The sequence below is a fragment of the Podarcis raffonei genome, chromosome 10 (genome assembly GCF_027172205.1).
Source record: "Podarcis raffonei isolate rPodRaf1 chromosome 10, rPodRaf1.pri, whole genome shotgun sequence".
Classification (NCBI taxonomy): domain Eukaryota; kingdom Metazoa; phylum Chordata; class Lepidosauria; order Squamata; family Lacertidae; genus Podarcis; species Podarcis raffonei.
The window spans coordinates 28,449,554-28,468,989 of NC_070611.1; the positions used below are offsets into that span (position 1 = coordinate 28,449,554).

The window sequence follows — 19,436 nt, forward strand, 5'->3', positions numbered from 1 at the left end:
GACAAATTGATCACCACACAAAGAATGACCAATATTCTCATGTTCCTTTTTATAAGTAGGGTATATCAAATGAGATGTAAATGAATTTAACAATGAAGATTATCACTTCCATATAAAGACACCAACAAAAATGTATTTCTTGGAACAGGACTTGAGTGAACGCACACATATGGGATTGGCTTTTATCCTGCGGATTTTAGTCTTTTGTGAACAATTTCTGTTGCTGTCCTCCCCCCGCTCCTCAAACCATCTGCGTATGAATTTACTGCCAATGAATTTTTTCACAATGGGGAAACAAATTCACCAGACTACATACAAGCTTTTTAAAAATAATATGAACTAGACCAAATTCATACATTATCACTGTTGCAAAGTCACTGTATCCACACTGCTGGGGACTCTGCTCTGAAGCAGCGATGTCTGTAACCAGCAACCAGGTGGGTTGGGCAGATTACCAAGGTGTTATGTTTCCACAGCAGGGCAGGCACCTAACCTGGGAGCAGTTCTTGCTCATGTGGAAACTCATAAACCATCACCCTATCCCGCTACAGATGCGTATCACATGGCATGACAGCCACACAACAGTATGCACGAACAGAGCCAAAAACTGAAGCTCCTCTTCCTCCTCTCTTCCTTTTGTATAAATAATGTATAAAGCAATACTTTCCACATTAGAATGACGGAAGAGAAATGTTAACTAACAAAGGATAAGTGTTAACTGGGGATATTTTATGGCTTAAGATGAGGGCCATCCTGAACAATTGTGGATGGTGTACAGGGTGAAAGAGGGGACAGCTTATTTTCCTTCCATGGGCTTCCTAAAGAATGATTCAAGCCAATTTCCCCCCCTTACCAATGGGCTTCCGAGTCAATCTAATTGCAGCATTAAATTGTTTAAGGAAAACTTCCAGCCAAATGCATAAAATTCACATAAAACAAGAACTGAACCCTATTCCAAAAGTCAGTTTTAAAACTACATTTATTTATTTTTTTACAACCAAAGGATATACCTGCATTGGCTTTCCATCCAGTTGGGAAGCAACATAGTTAACTTGCTGGGATGGTGGTGGAGGTGGTGGTGGTGGAGGTGGTCCCTGAGACACATTGGCTGAAGCTGCTACCTGCACAAGAGGCACTCCTGTATGAAGATGCATGGGCACCGGTGGAGGAAGGCTAAATGGATTGTGCTGAATGTTCACAATAGGACCAGGAACACTCATTGGATATGGGAAGATATTCATCGACTGATGTTGCGTATTTACGGGTGTCATTACATTCATCTGTGGCTGCAGCACATTTATGGGTAGTTGAGAACTTTCGCCTTGTTGGCTGGCTTGGTCTTTGAAGTTTGGATCTATCAGACGGAGGAAAGACATTTTGAAAACATGTAGTTCCATAAAGCATTACAAAAAACAGAGCACAGTGGAGGGCATGCAGTCAATACATGGTATCTAATATCATCTTAAATCTGGAACCCAGATTTCTCTCTCTCTGTCTCCCCAAAAAGAGCACACGTGGTAGTATGGTCTTGTTATTTTATATGCTCTTGTTTTGCTGTCTCTGCAATGTAGGCTAAAATATGGGACTACAGAGTTGAATGGATCTAAGTCCAATGCCACCTAGCATACTGTTCCAGAAGCTCTCTAGCCCTCTAGAGCAGTTTTCAGGAGAAGAAAGCAGAGGAGGCTGAAGGGAAGGTCAATCAGTGAAAAATCGTCTCTCACTGATTTTCAGGAGCATCCTTTTGATGAGTGGAACAGCACTCTCGATATATTAGGATCCAATCCATTGTTTACTTTGCTAAACAGTTATGGAGGGATATCTGGTATGTCAAATACAATCCTCATAGACATTCACTTAACATACAATAAAGGGTTCTCTTAAAAGTATTATTTTGTGCGCCACATAAATACTTTTCCACAGAGCTGTACTGAGCGGATACATTCCAGCCACATTATTATCCACTGTATAGCACGAAGAGTTAAAATTTTTTACCACAGATTTTTGAATAGATGTACTGAAGCTTTAAGGGCACCAAAAAAATCAAAGTTTTATTCAACATTAAATGAGAAGCATGTGTGCTATAGTGGGTGAACAGGAAAGTGGAACATACCCCATTTTGAAGGCTTCGCCATTTCAGCAAGGCTGTGATTATTTAAGTTGGGACCGTTGCACAGAAGCTAAAGTTAACCATCCCCTGTCTAGCATTCTTAGAATTTTTTTTTTTAAAAAGGAGGGACTGTCTGCCCGCTCTATCCCAAACCAGTGATTTATGCGTTAATATGGGGAAAATAAATACCTTGCTCAGGTGCTACTTCTTCTGGCTTTGTCCACGCAGATTGTGGGCTTGACGAATTTCTTCCTCTTCTGGAATAATAATTCTGTACGTCTGCTGGTAAAGTCTTCCTCACAGCCCAGCTTGATGCAGAAGTCCACCCAGACCTATCAGCAGGTGTATCGAAAGAGAAGTCTTGCTCCATCTTACGTTTGTATGGTTGGTGCTCTGGAAACCTTGAACTTTCAATTCCGGAACTATTTGCATTCCCCGAGTGTGGCTTCTTAGTTTGCCAGCGGTTTTCACTCTGGTCTCCATATGTAAAGCCACCTCTGCCACGGCCACCTCTGCCACGGCCACCTCTGCTGCGATTTGAATTCCAACCTGATCCAAAGCTTCTGTTCCATGGAGGCCCTGAATCATTTTGCCTATTTTCATCCCAAGGTTGATTTTTAAAATTGTCCCTCTCTCTGTTCCTTGTTTCGGGAACAGAATTTATCCTTTCCATAACCCAGTCTGGATAATCTTTCCTATACTGGTCAGAATAAGATTGCTTGTCGGCATCTTTGCTTGAACTGTCCCTCTCTCTTTTCATACCCTCTGTCTGCTTCTCTTGCTCATTTCTTTTATATCTGTCATTTCCTCTGGGACTTCTCCAGCTATCATTTGTCCACCGTTCTTTCCACCTGGGAGGTGAATAGCCATCCCTCTCATTTCTAGGGAATGAAGGGCCTTTGCTTCTTGTCCTTGATCTTGACCTAGATCGAGACCTTGATCGTGATTGTGACCATCTCCTCCTACTCTTCTCTCTTTCATGATCTCGTCTTTGCCCATCTTTTTCACTATCTCTATCCCTACTTTGAGATCGGCATTTGTGCCTTGGAGAGGATTCCTTAGCTCGTGTCCGAGAAGATCGCCTTCCTTCCCTGAGAGAATCCCTTTTTGGAGAAGACGACGGTGACCTCTTCCCTTCTCTCGTAAGATCCCTCTTTGGAGACTGGGACATAGATCTTTTCCCTTCCTTCAGAGTTTCTCTTTTAGGAGAACAGGATGGGGATCTCTTCTCTTCTCTTGGAGGATCTCGTTTCGGAGACTGTGATAGAGATCTTCGCCCGTCTTTGGAAACATCCCTTTTAGGAGATCGAGACATCCTGCTTTCAGCCACAATCTCCCTCTTGGGAGATGGAGACTGAGATCTTTTCCCCTCTCTTTTGGCTGGTGACCAAGTTGTTGATGGAGAATGAAATCTTGATCTTCTAGTCCTAGTCTTTTTATCTTTTTTAAGTTCTGCGGAGGATTCTGTTTCTTCCTTCTTGTCAGAAGAGCTCGAAAGGGATACTGAGTTTTCAGTTTCATGGGAAAAGGAGGTTGCCTCTTGCTCTACACTACCACTCATTAGTGGCTGGTCTATCCGAGATTCATTCTGATCACTGCTAAATGAGTCACACTCCATAGCTACTATCTCATTATTGTCTTCGCTAAAATGTTTAAGGTCTTCCAACTTAGGTGATGAACTGGTTCTAGAATCTTCTCTAGCCTCTTCTAAAATCTGATTGAATGTATTCTCTGAAGAAATTGTAATTAATAAATCATTATCTTTTTCATTCTCTGTGGGTACACAAACTTCTTTTTCGACAGTGTTCATACCTTCCATTTCCAATGGCACTGGAAGCTGCTGTAACGTGCTTGTGGTATTTTCCAATGGCTCCTTGACTACTGCCTCAAATCCCATTTCTTCTGGTGATTTATCCTCAGAAGAATGAGGAGCTAATGTCTTCTCGGGCATTTCCTTTTCATGCCTCTCCAACATCTCATCTACTATTGCTACAGATTCTGACTCGCCAAACAATTCATTTCTTGGACTAGGCACAGGCTCATCTGCTACAGACAAAGGTTCAAGGTCTCCCAGGAATTCATTTCTAGAATCAGGCGCTGGCTCATCTTCTATTGCCACAGATTCGGTTGCACCTAGCAACTCATTTTCAGGATCAGCCAACATATCATCTGATATTGCCACACTTTCGACTTTCTCCAGGATTTCATTCCCGGGACTGTCCAAAGGCTGATCTGCTGTTGCCATGGGTTCCAATTTCTCCGGCAATTCATTCATAGGACTGCCTAATTCCTGAGGCTCATGAGTAAGTGTTCCTGTATCATTGCAGGCATCTTCTCTAGAAGCACTATAAATTTTATCTACTTCTTCAGCAGCAGGACATCCATTATTTTCAAACTCAGTGTCTTCCTTTACTTCACATTTTTCAGTGTCTCCCTCTACGGTGAGCAAAGGAGGATCTTGAACACAGGAACCAGTGTCTAAAGTAGCCTGCCCTTCACCAGCATCTCCTGTAGGATCTTCCTGACATGTCACACAGTCCTTGGAATTTTCCAAGCCATTAGCAGACTCTGTTTCTACATCATTTTTGTGACTCAGCTCAGTGGCAGTATTTTCACTGTCGGATAGATTGCTTTTATCTAGTACTGTTGTTACCTCTGTCTCAGATTCATCGTCTAATAGGTCACTAGATGGTTTTCCATAACGTCCAGAACTTCTGAGCTTCTTTTTAACCACAGGTTCCTTCTGCTTAGCTCCTCTTTTAGCCTTCCGCTTTGGAGGTAGTTTCTCAGATTCTGCAGAAGCAGCATTCATAAATGAGCTACCATCCCCACTGGCCTCACATCCGGAATTGCTGGATTTTGGTGAACTCTGAGACTGACTCGAGGTTTCAGTTTTAGCATTCCGGGCAGATCTTCTTCTAGGTGTAGTATCTGAAACCTTCCTTCTTGTTCCTCTTGTGCCAGCTGCACCAGAAGTTTGTTTTTTCTCTTCTCCTTCCTGGACATATGTAACAACATGCCCCTTTTCTGAAGACTCTAATATATATGTATTAAAGGAAGAGGAGGAAAGAATGTTTAATGTACTGAGGTAAGGTGAATGCAAACATTACTTATTTTAGAAATGTCCACATTTAATTCAGTATTTGCCTCTTTGGCTAGGCTTTTTCTTTATTCTGGGGCTACTGCCATTTCATAAAGAGCCAATTTGCCTGTTATGTCTTATTTTATAGTTTATTTTTTCAAATAAATTAACTGAGATCAAATTTCTAAATTAGCATACTTTATGTACAAAGCACCAAGAACACTAGCTTGGCTGCTGCTCACTATCTGAGCAATCTTCACACATGAATCACTCCAAGCTTGCAGTTTGTCCATCCCTGTACATCCATGCATTGGCAAAGACCCATCTGCTATGTGATTGCTGCAGCTAAGCCTATGCCAACATGTGCATGGCAGGAGCTGGAGCCAGCAGCATTGCCCCTGGTATTAATGTGCTTCAGGTGTGAAGGCGTCTCTACTCCCTTAGAAATCTATTCTCCCTTTTTGCCCTTGTATCCTCACCCCAAATGCTCATTGTCCCATTTCTGCCCCATTCTCTAAAGCCTAAAATAAAATGGGCTTCTTCTATGAAGCCATAAACTCTCAGGTCCCCACCCTTAAACAGAATGAAGCTCAAATATGTGCAGAATCATTCATCAATTTGTGTCATCCCTAAATCCTATATTCCTATTCTAGTTCATAGAATCACTATGAACAGGAAAAAGTGGGATAGACTGAGGAACACTGTGCAGACACACTACCTCAAAAGAACTTATGATTCCTCAAAATAACTTCTCTCCTTTCTTTCTGTGTGCACATATCTGCAACACACAGATATGTATTCTGTATATTCCTAGTAGGGAAAATGTTTTATGAAGCAGGAATTCTGTTTAAGATAATAAAATAAACAGAAATCTATACATCTATTGAAAAGAACTAGATAGCTCAAGTCCCTCTGAACTGCAAGTATCTACTTGTTCAGCAGGATAACCTCAAAAAGATTAGATTTTATAGGCATGCTTAGAATGACTTAATTTAGGATCTGTTCAGCCCTAGCTTATCTGCATGGAAATGTTATAACCTCCAGTGAAATAATTTCTATAACCTGGGGCATGGTAGAGAGAGAAAATAAGAGAAGAAATTAGGGCCTGCACATTCTACCTTAGTCACCTCCCATATTATGTTAAAAAACCAACTTTACATCTGAACATTCTTTAGACATTTTGTCTAAAAAATTATTTTGTGTTTTACTTCGCGCCAATGTGACAATTAACTCTTAAAATGTATATTTAAATAAGGAAAATCACATAATATAGTTGGAGGAATTAATGAAAATGTTGCTTTATATGAACTATAAATAAAACTTACAAAAAAAATTTACCAAAGTTTTCCAAAGGCGAAGAACTTCTCAAAAAAAGAGTTCCCACTACAGCAGTGGAAACCAGACAGCAGGTTGTCATCTCTGTTTCACAGCCCATGGAAGGTACTCTGTAAAAATTAACCCACATAAAAACAAGAGTTACAGAAAGAATCCTACCGGGGGGTGGGGTGGGAATCACATAAGGCCATATAGAAACACATTGTATCCATTGGATAAATAGTAATGAAAAGCACATGAAGGATTGAGACTCCCTTCTTGGATTTAAAGTTTGTTATCTTGGCCAAAGTCCTTTTACGCTTAGATAATTTGGACTCCCCTAAAAGGTCTGAAGTGGAATAGGAAAAAAGAAAATGCTTTGGCTTTCCAAAATGAAATCTATATGTATATTACTAGATTTTTAATCACCTGGATTATGAATTTGCCTGTAAGTATCATTGTCCCAAATATTCATTAATGTTAGGTTTATGCATTACAAATCAAAAAAATAAAAATATAACCAGACTTAAGTGCAAAAACACTCTTATTACTGCATTCCTCTTATTACGAGCAATATGATGATCCTAAGTTTTAAGCATTCTGAATGCAAAACAAGAAGCCAGGCAAACCCTTTGCTTAACTGAGGTTCTATCGATTCAGAATAGTAGACAGAACCAAACTATTATATAGCAAAGCACATTTTAATATAATTATAAATTAAATTTGTTTACCGCCTTTCATCCGAAGATCACATCCGAAGTATTTTATTTTGTGCAGTCATATGTAAATAAAAAAAAAAAACCCACACAATTTCAAATACTATTGGAAGTTTATCTTAACCCAGTTGTTATTGTTCTTTAGATATTGTGACTGTAGCTTCACTAGTGACAAAGTGCATTTAAAAACAAAACAAAACAGTTCTTAACCAGTTGGTTGCTTTACCTTGCCATACTAGCTAGTACAGAACATGACAACTCCAGCTCTCTTCTCTTATGCCCGATCATTGTGTCAATTTTGCTGATCTCTATACTGGAACATAAATTTGAAATAAATTTTAGGGCCTTGATGTGCAGCTTAACAAGGTGGCAGATAGATTTAAGATACAACTGTGCACTTATTTCCAGAATGGAAAATGATAATTGACATACATGTACACTTTATATTAATTCTCAATAATGCTTAATAGTCTCACAAAGTGGGTGGGTCAGTATTATCCTTATGCAGCAGATGAATGGGTTGAGGTACAGATACTGGTCTCATTCAGATAAAGAAAACTGCAGCAGAGTTGAACAGTACAAGGACAAACTGATCTATCTGAAGGCTCATGTGCTTCCTTCCTCCAGCCTGCCACCACCCATCTCTTGCGCTGGCACAGCAGTAAGGAAGACTTCAGAAGTTTCTGTTTCCATTTTAAATAAAATGCAGCTTGTTGCAGTATTTAAACCCCAAAGTGCAGTTAATCTTAACTATAGTCCATTAAAACGCCCGTTCATTAAGTCCATTTTAACCATAGTTCATGAAGCTACCTTGTTTCAAATGACCACAGATAAGATTAACTACTGCTTAGGCTTCAAACACACTGAACTGCAGTCACTCTTAAATAAGAAGCCTCCTATCTTGCCCTTGATGCCACACCGTAAGAGAAGGAAGAGGGAGCATACAACCCCTAGTCTGATATACAATCCAATACAATGGTTTAGCATTATGACAAAACACAGCCACTGGCTTCCTTAGGTCGCCTAAAGTGCTCAAGGGAGATGTAATATTTGAATTGGGTCTCAGCTCACACACAAAGCTGCAACACTACATGGCAACATGACAACAGCATATTAGGAGAGGAAAGGCCGTAGCTCAGTGGTAGTGATCATGCTTTACATGTCAAAGGTCCCAGGTTCAATCCCTGGTATCTATAGGCCAGGAAGAACTGCAACCTTGGAGAGACACTACCAATCAGGGTTGACAATGCTGAATGAGATGGAACAAAAGGTCTAACTCACTGTAGGCTCTACGTTCCAAGGAGAACAGATACAAAAGCCATTTAAACCCTACAGAGACAGACTTTCAGATTTTAAAAATTGCTCTAGAATATTTGCAAAGATAATATTGGGAGATTAGGGCTCAATTACATATTTCTCTTTTTTTGCTGGAGTAGATCCTACTACAGTGGTTTTATATGCGAGGAAAAAAAGTTAATCTAGATCTACCATTTTCCCAGGAAGTCAAGTGAGTCATATTAACATTTTACAGTATTACAATAGTATTTGTGAACAATAGATTCAATACTGACCATTCATTTTGGTAATTAGGAGATTCTCCATTGAAGCTACTATTAGAAGAAAATCTACCACAGAAGTTACTTCTGAGAAATCTGCTTGAGCAGGTTTGTCTTCTGGGCTACAAAATAAAGTTTTAAATGTAAAACACTGTGGTAACCTCTGCATCCAATATTCATAAAACAAAAAAGCGTTCCAGGTGTAAGAACATTTGAAAGAAGATTTATATTCTAGTCATATAACTGCAGAAGCCATCTAAACTGCACTGAGACACGGGCAGAAATATATTCATGCAACACATTTCACAAGGTCTTGAAACTCACTTTCACTGCTAGGTCTACAAACTAGGATGGCGTGGCAGGGAAGGACTCAGAGGTAGAGGAGACACTTTGCATTTAGAAAGTCCTTAAATTATTTTCATTGTAATTAGGCACCTCAAACAAATTATCTCGGCACAGACTTTAAAAGGTTAGGTAGCAGGTGATGGGAAAGATCTCTGCCTAAGACTCTGGAGACCCCCAGTTTGTACTGTCATGGCACAAACTTGAGGGAAAGCCGCCTTAAACAAAAATGTATTCAGTAACTTTTAGTCCTTTAAACATAAAAGTAATTGAACAAACCTTATTTTTCTTCATAGAAATAGAACTTTTATCTTCTTCTTTGTTTGAAGAACCTTTATAATGGTAAAAAAATGCACAATCTCACTTTAATCTGATAATCATTAGCATTAAGGCAATTAGACGTAGATTAAATTTCATTTTAAATGTAAGAATTTCACAAACATTTTACTACTGCAAAAGCCCTTTGGAAGAAAAACACAATCGGATTAGAAAATTACTAGCATATACCCAAGCTAATCAGTGGGACACATAAGATACAGTATTTGTCTGTTCTTTATATAATTTCACAACACAGAATACAAACCAGCCAACTAATAGAACTATTTCAGCACACCCAGAGGTACATTCAGCTCACACTATTCCCCTGCTGACACATCTCATGTATACAAGATGATGCTAGAATTTGGTTAAGCTTTTACAGTGCCACAGGACTCTGTTTTTGTCAAGCCTATCCTGGTTATTTTGTCTAGAATTAGTGACTTGCTACATATCTAAGCACTCCTATGTCTGGACTACTAGTTGACAATTAGGGAGAAATGACTCTTTTCTGATAGGGTCAGCGAAAGAGCTAAGGGCCAACATGAGAAGCAAGGTTTGTGGTTAGGAAGCAGAGGCCACTTCCATGCACACTGAAGTTCTCTTGAAACATCATATGAAAAGAATGCTCTGGACCACAGAAATTGTTCCCCAAATGCTGGGGGTGTGAGACAGAGCTTCAAGGGAAAAATACACAGTTTAAATACTTGCTAATACACAATAAGCTATTTGATTGATTTGTTGCTATTTACTAAGCTCAGACCTTATCAAGTGCGTCTGTGTATATGTGAGCAGGACCTCTTTGTGCATGGAAAGGTTTGCCAATTCTCTTTAAAAGTCCTGTATAGTACACAGTCTCCTCAACACTGGCATACTGGACAAGTGAGCATCAGAACCCCTGAGGTTCTTTTGATTGGAGCCTAGATTTGATTTATTGCAGTTTCCTATCTCCCATAACGTCGCAAGACTTCTCTGCTCTGCTGAAATTGGCTTAGAAACCATTAATTTGATAGAAGCATATCAAATACTTCCAACGCACTAGCAACATGTAGTTTTGAAATTTCAAAGGGAAGCCAAGTTAGTGACAAAAAACAAAAACAAACTTACTGTGTTTTTGGTTCCAGCCTTTACAGGAGATTGCTGTTAAATGCACTTTCCCTGCATTTTCATGTTTTCTGCAAACACATACAAAACAGTTACCGTATTTTTCGCTCGATAACACGCACCTGACCATAACACGCACATACGTTTTTAGAGGAGGAAAACAAGAAAAAAAAATTCTGAATGAAACAGTGGATGTATCATTTTTGTGCTTCATGCTGCAGCCACAGACATGTGATTTGACGGTGAGTTTGGGGTAGCCCAATGCAAAGATCCTGAGGATCCATGTGGATCCATGCTTTGTAACCACGTTTTTGCACCATTGCAGCCCCAGGCAACAGTGGGTGCGTGATTTTTTGGGTGCAGGCTGTAGCCATGGACATGCTATGTGATCTCATGGTGAATTTGGGGTGACCCAATGCAAAGATCCTGAGGATCCATGTGGATCCATGCTTTGTAACCACGTTTTTGTACCATTGCAGCCCCAGGCAACAGTGGGTGCGTGATTTTTTTGGTGCAGGCTGTAGCCATGGACATGCTATGTGATCTCATGGTGAATTTGGGGTGACCCAATGCAAAGATCCTGAGGATCCATGTGGATCCATGCTTTGTAACCACGTTTTTGTACCATTGCAGCCCCAGGCAACAGTGGGTGCGTGATTTTTTTGGTGCAGGCTGTAGCCATGGACATGCTATGTGATCTGATGGTGAATTTGGGGTGACCCAATGCAAAGATCCTGAGGATCCATGTGGATCCGTGCTTTGTAACCATGTTTTTGCACCATTGCAGCCCTGTTTTTGCATCAGATCATTGCTATGTGATCTGATGGTGAATTTGGGGTGACTCAATGCAAAGATCCTGAGGATCCATGTGGATCCGTGATTGGAACCACCTTTTAAGTAGGGAGGGAAGGAAAAACATAGAAGCGACAAGGAGAGGGGTGTGCAGAGAAGCAGCTGGCTAAGAATGCAGGAGAGGGGTTTTACCGGAGGGAGGAAAGGAAGGCAAAAGTCCCCCCCCCAAGCCAACCAGCTCTCTCTCTCCCCCCCCCCAACCTGCATGTTGCCTTCGAGTCCCAGACGCACGGAGAGGAATTAGAAGGAAGGACGCTCTGCTTGCCTGGAGGGGAGGGGTTTTCTCTGCTCTTTGTTCCGTTTGAGCAAACACAGTAAGGAAACAGAAGCGGGTGGGCAGTAAGACCCTGAGGCAGAATGCAGGAAAGCAGCAGCTTCCTCCTTTCAAGGCTTCCCTTCTCCGGACGATTTGATATTTGCCTGATTTTTGCCTTCACTCGCACTTGTCAGCTCCAGGGACCACACATTCGCTCAATAACACGCACAGACATTTCCCCTTACTTTTTAGGAGAAAAAATCTGCGTGTAATAGAGGGAAAAATACGGTATATGCCGAGCAATTTAGTGTGTGCTAATGATGGACCAAGGTCCCATAAAGGAATGAACTCTATAAATACCCTAAGGATCTTTAACATTCAAGATCTAAAGAATGAAACTGCTATGATACTCTGGACAGGTAAATGTACAGCAACAAACTGTTGCTTATCTCCAAAGAATATGAAGATTAATCCTGGTAAAGGGTGACAGCAACCTATGCCATCTAATGGCTCCTTTCTCGGCAAAATGTCTTAAATATTGCCTATGTATTTAGGGTCGTATCGTATTCAACATTAGTCGTACTCTTAACCCGGCACAAATTAACAAACTTAAATAGCAAGTCTTTTGATCTCTACGTGAGTACTCAGAGTATTACTTATTGGTACCATCCTTATCAATCTAAAACACATCTAATCAATGTTTATGAACGAACTAGACATGACATCAACAGTAAAGGAAAGGTTCATTACTAACCTTGTACAGTTTTTCATATTTGCAGGGCAATACTTGCCCTCATTACAGCTAAGTAGGTCATCTTTTTTGCTTACTTGTTCCTTTATTTGAACCTGTAAGGAATGTTAAAATTAGTACAGCAATTTCCCAAATCATTTTCTCTAATATTTATAACCTAGTAGTTATGTGATTCAGCCTAAAGCATTATTCACTTAATACACGATATAAAAATGCCAATGCTGATTTATAGCATCACACTGATTTGTTCTAAAGGAACTCTGGGTCAAGACATTCTCATTCTAGGAAAAGAGACAAAGCAGAAGCTTGCTCAATAGCACACGCTTGGGTAGAGTTACCAGTAAAAAACCTAAAAATCTGTCTTGGTGTTTTCTGAAAACATAAAAAGTCCAGTAAAACTTTTCTTATAAGCTACTAGACAATTGAAGAAGAAGAGGAGTTTGGATTTGATATCCCGCTTTATCACTACCCAAAGGAGTCTCAAAGAAGCTAACATTCTCCTTTCCCTTCCTCCCTCACAACAAACACTCTGTGAGGTGAATGGGGCTGAGAGACTTCAGAGAAGTGTGGCGAGCCCAAGGTCACCCAGCAGCTGCACGTGGAGGAGCGGAGACGTGAACTCGGTTCCCCAGATTACGAATCTACTGCTCTTAACCACTACACCACACTGGCTCTTCATACGGTCCTCATTATTTGCCGCATGAAAGTGTTCCCAAGATACTGATTGAATCATCAGGGTGAAATCTGCTGTTGCCATCCTGCTCAGAAAACAGTTTTTGACCGTGGAGGAATCTGCTAATGTAAGAAGGAACAGTATTTTTTCCAGTTTCCCATTCACATTGCAGCTGCCCACACCACTATCCACCAAGTTTTAAAGGATCCCCTAAACTTCTATAACTGATTTTCAGGAGCATAGGGAAATATAGTAGGAACGCGGAGTTTATCACTGTTAGTGATCATCTGTGCTGAATCAAAAGCCATTCAGTGCATGGCATGACAGCCCTGGATTTCACTCCTAATGTCTTCCTAGTTTATCATTTTGGGGCAAATATGATTTAAGCCTTTTATTTTTAAATAAACATGGGTCTTAAAATTTAGACATTGTTTACTTCCCATAAATCATGTATTTGGAAGAATTCTGATAACAACACCTTTATGGGGTTTTAGAGAAGCAGGGGTATGGAGTAAGAGGGAAGCCTAGGTTGAATAAAAAATACTGTGTGTTTCTCTTTTTCTCTCCTTCTCCACCTCTTCTGCGAATGGCAGAAGACTCGGGAGAATGGGGTCTTGCTTATGTTTGCAGAAGTGGCTGAAGTATTACACTGCTTTTACCTTCTGCAAAGACAAAACAGAGAGACCAGTCTCTCCCCTTGCCCAAATCTGCAATTAATTGAAAAGAGCAATCAGCATCTGCTTTGCAAATCAATCACAGTTAAACACTAGAACTTTCTGAGATGTGCTGGGAATTACAGCTTGCCAACAAATAAAATAAGAAATCATTTGAGCGCTAAATGGTATGATGCTACCAACACTGAGAAATAATTGTGAAGTATATAAAAAATGGGTTGGAAATAGACTTCAACTTCCACAAAGAGAAGGACTCCTTCTGTCAGGGTTAAATGCTTTAAACAAATGTTTTTTGGTCAAAGTTAGAACATGCCATTAACAGCATCCAACCTGCCTTAGTGACCAAATAATTATTCAGATCTTTGAAGAACAAAACGCCAATTTATTCTGATGGTAATTTTCTAAACACAAAATATAAATTAAATAAACATTGGAACTTGCCTTTATGCAGTCTTCTAACGCATTTAGTTTATATACAGCTTGGAACTGTTTGCGGTCAACTGGGCATGACGCTCTGGTCTGAAAGAAGATTTTGTTCACATCTCACTATTTTATAACATTAGAAATATTTTTTTTCCTCCAAAAAAAAAGGAACAACTGTATCGTCTGTCCAGTTTTTGAATCTCTTGATTCAAACCAACCTGCATGCATATTCCTCTGGAATATGTTACTTTCAATTAATTTAAGACTCCAGATGCTAATTGGCTTAATAAGTAAATCAATTAAAGCATTAGTTGATCAATCAGCAAGGGCAAGCTGATCTGTTGGGTTGCAAATCAACAGAAATTTTATTTTTAAGGATATTTTAGAAATAATAGCCGTTCCTCCTAGGAGTGGCAGTTTTGATTAAAGGTTTAGTTCCCACATAAACCAATAAGGCACCTGTAGCAAAGGGTTTGTAATATCCACATTTATTTAAATTTCAAACCAACCACATCCATAGGACTGAGGGTTGTATCCAACTGAGTTATTGTCAGCAGCCAGTCCATGACAGTTCTACTCAGGAGATGATGAAAATTAATCGACCTCAGTTAGTCATGTCCATTTATTTCAAATCAATAGTGGCAGTCCTGTATGAAGAGAACTCTGGTCCACTTTGCATGTAACACTAGCCCAAAGCATAGCTAAGCAGGAATGAATAACAAGTATGTGGGTTCTCCAAGCAAAAATTGCTGCCACTTCATTCCCCAGGTCCTGCTGCTATCACAATTGGGCCATGGCTTGGCTGAGGGCTACATTTGAATCTAGAATCATGGTTGGTCTCTCTTATACAAACCATGTGCAGTAAGACACAAACACGAACTACAACTTGTGTTTTGTTTGGAGCAAGACAACTACCAGTCTGGGTTGAGACACAGCACCAAGAGAGCTGATGTAAGCCTTGTTGACCAGTTATAAACAAACAAATGACTGGATTCAGATGACATCCACCCAAGAGTTCTTAAAGAACACAAATGTGACACCTGTGTCTGTGTGTGCATGCATATTGGTGTGTGGGTGGTAAAAAGGTGAATAAATGAATTTTTGGGAATTAAATGATGACAACAGAAATATAAAAGGAATTGGGAAAGCACACGTTTGATATTTCAGGTGTGTGTGGTGGAAATCCTACAGGTGATAAAATAAAGGTGTGATCTTGCACTTTAGATAGATAGCAAGCAACCAGGAAGTCACATGGTGGCGACAGAGTGGTGCAGTAGTAAAACCCAGGTCTCCAAAGAGAGGTGGAAGCAGGGAAACAATAGAAACTGAATTCGGACTCCATACTGTCCTTACTGCAACCATATTCATATCATTCCCTCCTGATGAGTGGGAAGGGCCACAGACTGCCACATAGCAGTGACTTGGATCCAGCAACTACGAAGAACTTCTACAACCAACCTACGAGACCCTTCCAGATATTGACATGCAGACTGACTGCAAGATCTGAGCCCTCCTCTCAACCCACCTAGTTCCAGCCACACATTCTGCACATTAAGCAAGATCAACCTGTGCATAAGTGCAATCCCTGCTGGGCTTTGCTTGCCACACCGTTTTTCCACCATTGAGGCCTGTTGGCTTGTGTCTCTAAAGCAGAGGGACTAAACATTTTATCATGACCACAATTCTGGATAATTAGATTCAAATACTTGAAGGAATGCCATGAACATAGAAAACAATTACTGACTTTTAGAAACATTTTGTCCTACTGATTAGAGTAGGACATGAAGAGTATGCATTTAAACTCTGGGGTTTATAATATCTGCCACAGCGATAAGCGATCACAGCAATAAAAGATGCCTAGAAAAAGTAGTTCTCCAAAAAGGTTTCTAAGAAGCTGGATAAGCATCAGTTACAATACTGCATATGATGTGTATAAGACTTTAGGTCCTTATGAAGTTTTCTCAATCTCAATCTGGGTTGTTCATCACAATAAGCAAGATGTTGAAAGCAACAATGTTATACCGCATAAGCAGTATACTACATGGGCAAAGAAAGAAGTCTACAGTAACAAAGCACAATATTACAAAGTTGCAAGAAAACAGGTCAGTACTATGGGATCATCATTTAGCAGATTTCCCTGGAAAGCAACAGCAGTAGGAACTTTGGAAAGGAGACACAATAATTACCTATAGAGTTTGGGAAGACAAATGGACAAACCATTTATCAAGAACTCACAACATTAACTTCCAACAAACAAAGGCCACTACCTAAGCATTTACCAAATGTGGTGATGCAAGTACTTCGCTGAAATGTGAAATGAGTTACATTTGGGCCATAACTCACAAAGAGCTGATTTAGGCATGCCAGCTGGGTTTTGGTTTTTTTGTTGTTGTTTTTTTAAATCCTTTAAACATCAAGCCCTTTTGCTATATTATATACTGCTTTTGAAAGTCTCATGTTTCAAAAGCAGGCTGCCATGTGCCTTCGAGGTCACTTGAATATGAGGAACTAGTAGTACTGTTCTTTGGCTGCCAGGCTGCCAAGGAGAAATATTATCCTTTAAAAAGATTTTAAGCATTTAAGTAGCCAGTTTACAAGTTTCCCATGAACCATCTATACTTACTTCGGCCCATTTAAGGATGCAGGTCATGCAGAAGATGTGACTGCAGTTTTCAGGAAAACCAACCTCCTGCTCTGCCAGGCAGTTTAGACAGATTGGACACCTGTCATCTTCATCAGACAGAAAGCTAGAAGAACAGGAGCAGTTTTCTTCTTTCTCTTCACCTGTTATAAAATGTAAAAGCTTTGTGAAGTCTGTAGTAGTAATATCCACTTAAATAATATGCCACATCATGCTGATATGCAATTTTGTTCAAACTTGCGGATCTAAAAAGTTGACTCTCAAATCCTTTGTAAGCTGACAGTAAAATGTCTCAATATTGTCAGCTAGGTCTGAAATGCAGTTATCTCATTATGTATGACTGAAGCCAACAAGAATGCAAATGTTGAATTTTGAATATTGTGATTATCATACTCCCCTCTACCCAACATTTCATCCTTACCAACCACGAGGTCATGAGCAGGTCAGGTCAAGATTTAGGGTGTATGTGTGTATGCCTTTAGATGTGAATATGAAAACTGCTCCGGCCTACTATTGGTAGTGGCCAACTACAAACCATCCATGACATGGAATTACTGAAGCTTTTAAACAAGTTACTATGACAGTAGTCACTACTGCATATATGTCAATTAGTTTCACAGGTTAATTATAAATCATTGTGGTAACAATGTGATCTACATGCATATAAAATTGTAAGGTGAAATTTTGTACAAATATCTTTTTTGTTTTTGTAAATAGCTATCTCAAAAACAGTGCAATAATTTTCCTGTGATTAAAATGAAACCTTTTAGGCCTTTTTTTCAAGTTTTAAAAAATAAAGTTGACTCTATAATTTCTTAAAACCCTATTAAAATCCAGACCGACTGAAAACTAACAAATGCCAAATAGACAATACCTTTTCCTGGTTAGCCTGCAAGTGTCTAGATAACAATTCACTTGGGACACAATGTATAATATCAAAAAATCATAAACAGTGGTCTTGAGATGATACCACACCTCCACATGGGCATTAAATTCCTGGATGCTTCAGAAACATCTCCTCAAATCAGGGGTAGCAAGCTCATAGGCCAATTCCAGCCCACCCAACAAAAAGCCATGCCCCTCTTTAGCACTGCAACTTCTCCATCATGGAGCTGAGAGGAAAGGTTGAATTTGGGAAAGATTTAAACCTCTCCTCACAGCCCAATCCTGCAATGAAGCAATATCTCAACTACTGAGATGAGAGGGAAAGCTGTGGTCAATCTCCATCCCAGCACTTAGATAGAGAGGTTTAAACTTCTCACGTAAGCTCAGAACTGCAGTGGAGAAATTGACATTTCTCAGTGCCGAGTTGAGAGGTTTAAACCTCTCCATGCTGTCTAGCCTTACAGTGAAGAAATTGGCCCACCACAGAACTAGGCTGAGAGGATGGGGAACGAGTGTGCAGTACAGTATATGTATCTATATGTATGATGAGTGCCTCTGTGGGTGGATACTGTGCAGCTTCATGCATGTCTGCATGGCAAGAGTGTATGTATGTAAGATGTGAACTGCAGGTTAGCCAACTCTGAACACAATCTTCAGGATGAAAAAGGTCAGCCATCCCTGCCTTACACAGTTTTGATCTTCAATGTGTGTCAATGTGCACCGGCTATACAACCCTTTGCATATCAGAAAATGACATACAACACAAGCATTTTGTCAAGGTAAGGGGTAAGAGCAGCTTATTTTGTCAGATATTGTAAACAAATCAGATGTTAAAAGAGATTCAATGAGTTGTTATTCCAGAATAACAGGCCATGTGGATCAGCCCTTTCAAATGTAAGTTTGCCACATCAACAGGAGTCATCATGTCCTGAAGTACAAAGGACCTCTTACAAAGAGTTTTTACATATTCTCCTTTTCAGAAGCCCCCTCTGAAGTGACCATGAACTGTGGGCACTATCTTTAATCAGTTAAAACCAGAAATACCAAAGAATGCTTTAGATTTTCTCTATTAGATCTGGAAATGTTGGGGTAGGAAGATGCTAAAAAGAAGTGATATATGTTGTTCCACTTTGTTTATTATTATCTTATCTGATTTAGCAGAATATCCAACCTATATTAGCTACCTTCTGTGTCTTCATGCTTTTCATCTTCAGCATTTTGTATACATTGCTTTTTATTCTTCATTTCTGCTTAGGAAATACAACCTGCAAAATATTGATAATGATTATATTCCTCCTAATATGTCACAGATTTCAACCCTACAACTCCAACAGAGGCAGTGTTATAACAAGAATATATATCACACATTGCTTCAAAATTATTATTTATTAAATTTATATACTGCTCTATACCCGCAAGTCTCTATTTCTTGGCCCTCATACATTCAAGGAATTTTATTTTCTTTCCTGTAAATATGATTTCCCAATGCATAGGACCAGGGCATAGTATCTCATACCAGATTGTCTTAAACATACAGTTGCATGCCACCCCAATCTCCGACTGGTACGAGATGCCAGGGGGTTCCAGGCACTCAGACAGAGTTCGTGTTTCCTTCAGAATGAGGCACAGTGGAGGCTCTGGTGTCTTTAGAATATTTGGTTTCTTTACACGTATGGTATATACAACCTATGCCTACAATGGAGGGGTTCAAAGCATTAACACCACAAAGGGTCCTGTTTCTC

At 39.8% G+C, this 19,436-nt stretch overlaps 1 protein-coding gene across 3 annotated transcripts in view; it reads right to left on the bottom strand.

Annotated features, from left to right (window-relative positions):
• The window catches only part of SCAF11 (SR-related CTD associated factor 11), a 28,613-nt gene that overhangs the window by 4,757 nt on the left and 4,420 nt on the right, over positions 1-19,436 (bottom strand). For all 3 annotated transcript variants that reach the window (XM_053405254.1, XM_053405253.1, XM_053405252.1), the window contains exons 2-12: positions 18,879-18,959; positions 16,792-16,952; positions 14,187-14,264; positions 12,402-12,493; positions 10,543-10,610; positions 9,400-9,452; positions 8,794-8,900; positions 7,449-7,535; positions 6,531-6,637; positions 2,300-5,146; positions 1,011-1,354 (exon numbers count right to left, since the gene is read on the bottom strand). In XM_053405254.1, coding sequence (XP_053261229.1) covers positions 1,011-1,354; positions 2,300-5,146; positions 6,531-6,637; positions 7,449-7,535; positions 8,794-8,900; positions 9,400-9,452; positions 10,543-10,610; positions 12,402-12,493; positions 14,187-14,264; positions 16,792-16,952; positions 18,879-18,939 — 4,005 coding nt within the window. In that variant the 5' untranslated portion in view covers positions 18,940-18,959. The remainder of the gene's footprint in view (positions 1-1,010; positions 1,355-2,299; positions 5,147-6,530; positions 6,638-7,448; positions 7,536-8,793; positions 8,901-9,399; positions 9,453-10,542; positions 10,611-12,401; positions 12,494-14,186; positions 14,265-16,791; positions 16,953-18,878; positions 18,960-19,436) is intronic.